The sequence below is a fragment of the Myotis brandtii genome, unplaced genomic scaffold (genome assembly GCF_000412655.1).
Source record: "Myotis brandtii unplaced genomic scaffold, ASM41265v1 scaffold1093, whole genome shotgun sequence".
Lineage (NCBI taxonomy): Eukaryota > Metazoa > Chordata > Mammalia > Chiroptera > Vespertilionidae > Myotis > Myotis brandtii.
The window spans coordinates 126,049-136,812 of record NW_005353721.1 but is presented as its reverse complement, the minus strand read 5'-3'; the positions used below and the strand labels follow the sequence as shown (position 1 = coordinate 136,812).

Genomic DNA, 10,764 nt, shown 5'->3' with positions numbered 1-10,764 from the left:
TGACTGTTGTAAACTTCTATATACATGTCTTTATGTGGATATATGCTTTTATTTCTTACTAGTGGCCCGGTGCACAAAATTCGTGCACGGGGTGGGGGGTGTCCTTCAGCCTAGCCTGCACCCTCTCCAATCTGGGACCCCTCAGGGGATGTCCAACTGCCGGTTTAGGCCCGGTCCCATGTGGGATCGGGTCTAAACCGGCAGTCGGACATCCCTCTCACAATCCGGGATCACTGGCTCCTAACTGCTTGCCTGCCTGCCTGATCGCCCCTAACCACTCTGCCTACCAGCCTGCTCACCCCCAACTGCCGTCCTGCTCGCCCTCAACTGCCCCCAACCCCCGCCGGCCTGATCGCCCCTAACCTGCCTCTGCCTCGGCCCTGCCACCATGGCTTTGTCCGGAAGGTCTCCCAGTCTAATTAGCATATTACCCTTTTATTAGTATAGATGGGTAATGCCTAGGAACACAATTGCTGAGTCACATAAGTAGATGTTTGACTTTATTTTAAAATGCCAGATTGTTTAGCAAAGTGCTCAGATCATTTTTACATCCCCTCTGCCCAAGAAAGTATGAGAGCTTAAATTTCTCCACATGCTTGTCAATACTTGGTATTGTTGGTCTTTTAAACTTTAGCCATTGCCAAGAAGAAAAATTAGAAATCAGTGCTTTAAGAATGCTAATTAACAGAATCATGTCAGTACATAAGCTTTTCACACTATTCAAGAATCCATTCAGGAAATCCAATGAGAAAAACTCAAATTCTATGAATGAACTGGAAGTTCTTTTTCTCTGCTTACCCAATTACAACTAAATAACTCAAGAAAGATAATCTTATTTCCTGCACTCCAGAATCTTTTTATATTCCTACAGAGGATATACAACCCACTCTGAAAATAATGTCTCATGTTCACAGATTATATAATGTCTTCCTCTCAGATTATAAATTCTGCCAGACACTGGGAGGGGGCAGGGATTCACACAAAGAAACATTAGGAAAAGACATTGGATATCAATGTCTTACATGCATATGTTGGCAAGCATTTAAAACTATGATATTCTTCCCCTTTAAAAAAAAAACACAACTATTTATACTATTTTAAAAGTGGTGAAATATTATTTGCAGATATTGCCCTAATTCATACAGATTTTGCCTGTTCAAAGTGGGTAGCTGGTTTTCATCAACCAAACCATGAGAGTTGAAAGGCTTGGCTTCCCTAGAAAGCAGGAGGTGGCTCACACTCATAGCAGGAAGGAAGCTATCCTTCAAGGACTCTGCTCTCACTGCACAGCCTCCTAGGTGAGTTCAGCTACAAAGGGGTCATCCTTCAAATGAGTGAGAGAAAAGGAAAAATTCAAAATCCAGCTGAGCCTTTTAATGAGGCTCCCTGCCATTCCCTGGAATGCTCTCTGAACCACCACCATTATCTTTTCAGAATCCGTGAAGCAGCTCTGGGTTCTCCCAACCAGACCAAATTTCCTTACACATGCCTTCATCTCATTATATTTTTCCTTGTTAACCTTCTTTTGGTTAATGATTACATTTTTAATGAGTAACTTATTAATGTTTATTGCTCCTTCCCCATGAAACAAGGTAAGCTTCATGAGTTTTTCTCATATCTGAACCCCTAAGCACTTAGAGTGGTCAGCACATAAAAAGTACTTAATAAATATTTGAGTAACTAATGAATTACTTCTTAATAAAAACATTACCTTATCAGAGATGTGAATGATATTCCTCTACGTTTCACATAAGAAAATAAAGGTAGCTGCTTCTGTCTCAATTCTAAGAAAAATCAAACTGCAAAAAATGTTTGGGTGTCAAAGTTGCCTGGCCTTCTCCTGCCCGTTTCCATGAACGCATCTGCTTAAATGTCAGATCTATTTTATCAACCTGTCCTCTCAAAATTCAAGTACATTAAAAGGATGAAGACTTTCAGAACAAAAGATTTTCCTCCATTACAATGAACGAGCAATTCTCAGAGTTTCAGACTTTAAACCATTTGTAAAGGAAATGCAGTTATCCAGTCATCATCTCCTACGGCAGGGGAAATGGTTATGCTGCTCCATGAGATGAAGCAGTTAAGATCCCCATATCACTCTTGCAGACTATATGATCTGAAATATGCCAACAATAATAGCATGTGCCTCAAATGCAAGCAAAACTGCTAAATAAAATTAGAATCACTATGTATCCATGTTCAGCTCAGCCAACACAATAAATATATTATAACACATTTCTCTTTTAATTGGTACAAGCAAAAGCTCTAGAACAGTGGTTTTCAACCTGTGGGTCACGACCCCTTTGGCAGTCGAACCACCCTTTCACAGGGGTCGCCTAAGACCATCCTGCATATCAGATATTTACATTATGATTCATAACAGTAGCAACATTACAGTTATGAAGTAGCAATGAAAATAATTTTATGGTTGGTCACAACATGAGGAACTGTATTTAAAGGGCCAGAAGGTTGAGAACCACTGCTCTAGAACCTAAATTTAAGAATATGAAAAAAATTTTAAGACCTAAGTCTCAGTAACAAAATACTAGGAATGTATTAGGAATGACTACCTCTTTCTTTCATTTAGTCATTTGGATATGACTAGAGCCCCTATTATATGCCAGGCACTGTCCAGCACACTAAAGGCATGCAAATGTCCTCCAACAATAACCAGATTTTATTAACCTAATCTTTATTTGGGATTAAAAATAGAGACCAATATTTAAATGAGTGTGAGGTCAATTCTCTAACACTCATTTAAATAAAAGCTTTCTTTTAACCATTGAGATGGTATTCTTACCAAAGGGGCTATGTTCTCATTTCATTTTATTTTATTTATTTTTAATTATTTATCTTAATCCTCACCCAAGGATATTGTTTTTAGAGAGAGAGGAAGGACGGGAGGGAGGGAGAGAGAGAGAGAAAGAGAAAGACCAATTGATTGCCTCCCATGCATTCCCCAAACCCTCAACTTGAGATTTTTTTAAAGGCAGTAGTCAAAGAAAAGATGGATGGTCTATGCCCTAACCAGGAATAGAACCCGCGACTCTTTGGTGCTTGAGATGACACTCCATCAACTGAGTTACATTGGCCAGGGTTGTTCTCATTTCAATTTTTACTAAGATACAGTCTTATTATTATCTTTACATATTCTTTCTGGGAAAAAAAAGCTCTCTCTACCCTGCAATAAATTGTGATAAACTTAAATAATCACAGGCTTAATTTTTTTAAGCTAAAAATGAGTCCAAAAAAGTTTTATTCCCAAGCCACAATTAAAGGAAATTTTTTAAAAAATAAATTAATTAAGGCAAGCTTAATTCTTCCATTGCCCAGTTACAAGAAATATCAGAAATATTACAAATGTCCCATAACTCCATGGAAAATGTATCCAAATTTTATCTCAAAAAAACTTGGTGTAAGTCCACAGTAAATCCCACAGATCTCCTACAATCACAAAAAGAAAGGGAAAAATTATAATCTAACACAATACTAGGCTTAATAGACACAGATGTCTTTCTGACAAGGAACAGCTGTCAGGCAAAGAAGTGATCTATGAGCTCAGACTACTTCCTCACATTTCATACTGCGTCGATAGTTATCTTAAGACAAACTATTACTGGTTATTGGCAACTGTTAAGAAAAAGAAATTCAATGAAACTCAGGCTGCTGGTAAGGACAATTATCCAAATATCAGGAATTGTTCTAAAACAAAAATCCCGAAGGCTAGCCCACATTCTCCCAATGTCCTAGTGAAGGAAGTATGGACAAGCAGCTGTGTCTGCCAAATCCTTTACAGAAGCTCTGAATGAATCAGAAAATACATGAACATTCAGCTTCCTTACCTTTCCCATATAAGGCAATCTCAGAAGTAGAAGTGCCATGAGTACGTAAGGGTCAGAGCAGACAACAGAAAAGCAGAGCGCACGAGCAGAGCAGACATGTACAGAACTTGTGTATATAACCCTCCTGGGTTCCTCAGAAGGAACTGTTTTAAAAGAGAAGTTGTTTTAATAATATTAGTATCTGGCTTTCATTACCTGACAGGCAGATGTAAGTTAAGTATTCGCCTTGACCCCCAGTTGCCAAGAAAGGAATCTTTTTCTTTGTCCTCCTCTTGACTTGGACAGCTCCCAGCATCCTTTCGTCAAGAGGTGCGAAAATCTCCTTGCTGATGGTCGACTTGGCACTCATTGTAGAACAAGGGAGGAGGGTGCACAATAAGTTTCCTAAGGAAGAAAAAGAAAAGGCAAGTTGGAACTGAGAACATTCTAAGGGCCCGTATAAAAATGAGCAGCAAGTTGACTTGCAGGTGAAGTAATTTTCCATTTGTGGTTTAGCCTCTCTTTTGCTTGAGGTGCATTACAGAATCATTAAAAGCAAGGTCTTGGCATTTGTAATAACTATGAAAAATATAAATAAAAAGAGAATACTGATTTGCTCGCTGAACATGTCAAACACAATGTGAGAAGAGCAGCACAGAATGGGATCTAGAAAGTTTGTCAATCTGCACCCCAACTGCATCTAAGTCTAATAGCATGCATATCCACCCCCACTCCTATCCTGTTGAGAAGTCTTTCCACTGTCCAGCAATCCTTAAAGTTAGTTTTCGCTCCTTCAAAATCTCCTTTAACTCTAATGTAAATCTATCTCCTTAATTCTATTCATAGTGGAGATAATTATATCATCTACATAATAACGATACATGCCACCGAAGACCATTAATTTAATCACCACTCAGTGCTTTGGCTCAGGCTAAGCAACTAATCCTTACTTATTAGCCTCTTTCAATAGGTCCTATTTTCCAATGCTCCTCGGTATCTAATTGCCACAGAATTATAAAACCGTCTGACAAATGCTAAGTATTTTGGAAATGTTACCCAGCGGTTCCCACGTATTATGCTCCTGTGGTTAACTGGCGGTATGCACCCAATAAGAAAATAAAGCAGTATGTTGCTGACTCACAATGAGTCCCCCTTCTTATTCTCCCTCCCAAAAAACTGACACATACACAGTCCCACATTATATTTAGTTTTCTAAAAGCTATACTTCCCTAATGGTCTTAATTCTACTTATTTATAAAGATTATATTCAAGGTTAACCCTATCATCCAAAAAGCTCAACCATAACTTGAGTAAATGTTTTCTGTCACACTAGTCATAGTCTACACTTTAATCTGTAACCAACATTTGTTCAGGCAATTAATAAATCAGAACTAATAGTACAGAGAGGGCTGATGGGTTGGTCATGCAGGTAATACAGAATATCCAGAGACCCTACATATGGATCGCTAGCACAGCGATATGTATATGGTAACAGCAGCTCATGGAGTTGATCAGCCTGCTGTAAAATTGAGCCAACTGGTCCTACTAAATGCTACCTCTACACAGTATTGGAGATGCAAGAAATCATTAAGACATGGTCCCTGTTCTCCAGGAACTTACTGATGACTGCATCAAAGGTTTCACATAAATCCAGATGATTCATGATGAAAGACCAGGGGAACATGTTTCCCAAAGCAAGATTCACAAATGTTACCAGCACATCTGTCCTCCTATAACTAGATCACATCTGTAACCTCATGGTAGAAAAGAAATATTTTTTTAAAAAAGTACCCCCTGGTTAAAGAAATTTCTCTTGGTTTCAATTCTGTAATAAAACAGATATTCTTAGTGACACCAAGAATAAAGAATAAAAAGTATCACTTTTTATTATCTATCTATATCTCTATACTACATATTATAAGTCTATATCTGATCTATGTGTGCTCTGATTATGACATTATGACATTTTATCATTGCTACCAGGTTCTTCATACTGGCTGAGAACAAAAAGACAACAGTGAGGGACCTGTTTTTCAATGTACTGACCACTAACTGATTCCCTGTGATTTCCTAGAAGTTAGCAAACAGAATTCCATGATTTACCATGTGACTTTCCTAGGCAGGTGTTATAATTAACAGGGATTTTTTTTTAAAGAGAGAAACCTATATTAGTTCTTTTCTAGCTCCAAGGCCTCTCACCTGTCACCTTTTGGCGATAGGAGAAAACGAAAGCCAGTGGAGCAGAGTGACTTCAAGCATTCCATAAGCAATGCAGAAAGAAAGTCACACTCCCAAACTCAACAGGCATTCTCTGACCAGGACCTACACAACTGTGGCATAGTTTTTAATTTTCCATCTCAGATTCATATTTTTCTAAAAATGTGGTTAAAAATGGAAAGCTATCATTTTATTATGTAGTCTGTCAAAAAAAAAAAAGTGGCATGCATGATTTATCAAACTCCTAGGAAATTCTATTCTTCTTTTGAAAAACTAGTAAGAAATAGAAATGACCTATTGCTGTACTTTTTTTATGCTGATATTCAGTGGCCAAGAACAAAAAACGGAAAAATAAAATCACTGAACTTGGGTTGAAATTTCAGCTCAAAAACTTAAGATCTACATGTGACTGGACAAATCTCTTAAAAATTTAGACCCTTGGTTTACATAGATATCTTCACCTACCTCATGGAACCATTGAAAGAATTAAATGGAACCATGCATGCAAATCACTTATTTCTAGTGCCTGAATCATAATAAATGGTTAAAATGGTATTTTTATTATCTCTCTTACTATAATATGAAAAATAAAAGGCCTTCTGAACTTGCATTAAGTGAGTAAATGTTGCCATCCATACCAGAAAGTAGTTGTAAAAGAGAAACGCAACCTTTTATTTACCAAAGCCTCACTTGTCTCATTCATGAATATGAAACCCTTAAATTGTGAATAAATGTTCTAACATATGGAAAGCTCTATACTAAGTGTTATAAGGATAAGGAGTTTATTGGTATCACCTTCAGGAAACTCTCCAGTAGGACATTATCCAACTTATTTTCATGAGAAATTATCAGAATTGTTGTTCAGGACAATGATACTGTGAACGAGAAAGGGGCTACATGTCAGGCCTGACAAGCTCGGTGATCAAAAGCAACCACACAGGATGATCTGATCATAAATTCCCACTGGGTAGGTCGTGGTGGGTAGTCACACCCCAGCACTATAGCTTCCTTAGTAAAAGGTTCTCTTACCTAAGCAAGGCCTGTCCATTGTTCTTGTGCATCTGGGATGGCATACCTTTGGCCTGCCAGAGTCATCTTTTCTAGACCCTCACAGGAACACATGCACCAAACTCCTCACTGTTACCTTTTGCCCTCCTCCCACCTCTACTTACTGTTCCTGTTAAATGCTAACTATCCTACACCCACCAAGGTAAAGGAAGTATGTGTTTTTCTATTTTGCTTTTTATGCAGTCCCAGAGATTTTCCCGTTTTGCTTTCTCCTGCCTCCTCAATTAACCACCAATGGATTTCATGTAACCTTCCTGATAGTTTCTTCTTCGATTCTAAATGCATAAAAAGAACTGCCAAAGTTCCATTCTCCAAAACATTTTCTCAATCCATTGAGATGTTGCTTCAGGGCATGTCCTCAGTTTGGCTCACATAAACTCTAATAAAGTCTTACCAATATTTTTATAGGTTTGGATGTTCTTTTGTTGACAATAACAACAGGCCTTAGTGAAATCACGCATGTACGTATGTATGTTTTAAATGCCACCCTGGAAATGGGGATGTACAGTGGCTTAGAAGGGAAAGACTTGGAATGTCAAAGGGTACTACTGCAGCTCTGTAGCAATAATCTGTAAGAGTGTCTCCTAAACCTGATTTCACATCTGAGTGCATCATGGAGAGCTTTTCAAAAATGCAGACTCCTGGTCACCTCCTTCACACCCACAAAATAAAAATCTTACGATCTATATTTTAACCAACTCCTTAACTGGTTCTCCTGCAGTCATCCTGACACCTAATTTTTTTTAACTTTGTTTTATTGCTTAAAATATTACAAAGAGTAGTGCATATGTCTCCTTTTTTTCCCCCTTGACCTTCCCCCAGCCTCCCCTACCCCCCAGTGTATTACAAAGAGTATTACATATGTCTCCTTTTTTCCCCGCCCTTGACAATCCCCTGGCCTCCCCTACCCCCCAGTGTCTTATGTCCATTGGTTATGCTTATATGCATGCATACAAGTCCTTCGGTTGATCTCTTAACCCCCGCCCCCCCAACCCTCTCCGGCTTTCCCGTTGTAGTTTGACAGTCTGCAGATAATAAAGACCATTATAAACTGATGAACAAAAATAGATACAGAGGCAGAGCAGCATTGAACAGACTGACACCTAATTTAAAAGCCAATAGCTTAAAGAAGAACCATGGAATGGAAAGGAATGCGTTCTCAGGAGAGCATACAGGAAGAAAATGTAAAGGATTTTTTCTCTGTATTCAATTAAGCAGCTTTATCAGATCTTACATCTTACTGCTGATAAATCTATGCCCAGCCAAAACTGGGATCCCATTGTAAGGAAACAAGATGAATACAACAGCAATGGTGAACCAATGGCCATAGTTACTCCAACCTACATCACCCTGAAGGGTAGCAGAACATGCCACCCTAAGATATGCCACTTAAGTACATTGATCACTTTGAGATGAAGGCATCTGAAAGGCAGTAAATGCAGGCAGAAGCAGGAGAGAAGACTAAAAGCCAACACCACACTCTTGACAAACTTTGTCACAAATTATCCTACTTCCCATTCTTTAAAAGACATTTTTAAAATTGATTCTAAAGAGAGAAAGAAACATTGATAGCTTGCTTCCCCCGCGTGCCCGACTGGGAATCTAACACACCGCCTTCTGATGTACGGGATGACACACCAACCAACTGACCCACACTGGCCAGGGCCCATCTATTCTTCTAAGAGCCCATTCGTCTTTCCTATAAATCATTTACTTTCTTCTAAGAGTTCTATATTCACCCTCCCCTTTTCCTATTAAAATGGTATTTAATCCTAAAATCTAACCCACCTGCTGGATTACTCATTTTACATGAGGTATACCTGTTAATAAACCTGTTTGGTTTTTTTTTCTCTTGTTATCTTGTTTTTTATTACAGGGGTCTCAGCTAAGAATGCAGAAGGGTAGAGGGAAGATTATTTTTTCTCCCCTACAAAAAAGTTCTTTCCTGATCCGCAGCTTCTACAAGCTATAATTACAAAGCTTTCTCTTCCAACATACAATATGATTTGCAAGTCAAAGCAGCCTTAAGTGGTAGTTGTGGCAACTAATTGCAGTTAGTTTAAATATTTTTCAAGACTTTCCATCTATCTTCTTTTCGCTTTGAGCCATCTAATCCACATTCATCTTTGTTAGTCCATGGCTACTGTAGTGAGATGGCCCTTCACTCCCGACAGGTCCCCAGGATATAAAATTATCCTGCAGAGGAGGAATTGCAAACTCCTATGATCTCAGGGATTAGGCAGAGGACATAAGAAAATGGGTACAAATAAAGATGCTTTTATAATCCAACACTAACATTTTTTTTACTTCCAATAGTTAAATTGACACTTGTACTCAGTGATCAGAAGACAAGGAAGAGTGGTAGGGACTCCAGCAAATTAAAACTGCAGATGCCCCTTTGCTGGGCATTTATTATCACAGTTCTAAATGGTTGTAGCCAACAGGCTTAAATTTTCTCAGCTGAGAGGCCAAAGCCTTCTCTGGCGAGATAGAGGTGCCATCTATTTATCTTACTATCATTAGATAACTGATTCATTTTGCCTCATTAACTTCCCTGTTTGGATCTCATGGTTAATGTGCAATCATTTGATCATATTTTGGCACTGGCTGCACCAACAAAGGTAATCTGAACTGTATGACAATCATGTTCCCATTCCAGTGAGTAACCAGAATCCTGGTTTTAGACATTACCCCTGTGACTCAACCCTAAGGCAGATGCTCTCAAAACAAGCTGATACCAAGTTTCAGAATTCTCCAAGGTTAACCGCAAACATGATGTCACCCTGGAATACTTTAGGGGAGAATCAGCTGGTCTTCCCTAGTGCTTGGGAACTAGAGTGAGGTGACTTCAAATAACTTATAAATGAAAGAAACGAGGCTATGCTCCAAGATAAGACTTCTCTGCATTGCCACTTTCTTTTGAAATTCTACAATAGTTAAATTCTAACTATTGCAGCTTCCACTCTTTCCTTTAATCTGATAACACTAATCATACACTCAGTTCTCACTGCCTTACTTGCTTTAAAGCCACTTACTTAGCTGCCCACTGAGCATTTTCACTGAGTTAACCTAGACACCACCTTTTCCCTCCAACCCTCTAACTCCCTATAAAAAACTAACTAATCACCAACTCCTGTGGATTCGATTTATTATTTCTGGCCTCCATCAGTTCTTCATTCTCACTGGTCCTACTGATATACAAATGATTGTAAAAAAAAATACTACGAACAACTCTACTCCAAAAAACTGGACAAACTCGATGAAATGGACATATTCCTATAAAAATACAACCTTCCAAAACTCAATCAGGAAGAATCAAAAAACCTGAATAGGCTGATAACTACTGATGAAATTGAAACAGTAATCAAAAAGCTTCCAGCAAACAAAAGCCCTGGACCAGATGGCTTCACAGGGGAGTTTTACCGAACATTCAAAGAAGAACTAACACCAATCCTCAGACTATTCCAAAAAATTCAAGAGATAGGCACACTTCCAAGCTCTTTCTATGAAGCCAGCATTACCCTAATCCCAAAACCAGATAAAGACACCACAAAGAAAGAGAATTACAGGCCAATATCCCTGATGAACATAGATGCTAAAATCCTCAACAAAATTCTAGCAAACCAGATCCAGCATTACATTAGAAAGATCATACACC

At 38.6% G+C, this 10,764-nt stretch overlaps 1 protein-coding gene across 1 annotated transcript in view; it reads right to left on the bottom strand.

Moving 5' to 3' along the window:
* The window catches only part of STXBP6 (syntaxin binding protein 6 (amisyn)), a 272,739-nt gene that overhangs the window by 179,062 nt on the left and 82,913 nt on the right, over positions 1–10,764 (bottom strand). Inside the window, exon 2 of the mRNA XM_005857266.2 lies at positions 4,038–4,226. Coding sequence (XP_005857328.1) covers positions 4,038–4,191 — 154 coding nt within the window. The 5' untranslated portion in view covers positions 4,192–4,226. The remainder of the gene's footprint in view (positions 1–4,037; positions 4,227–10,764) is intronic.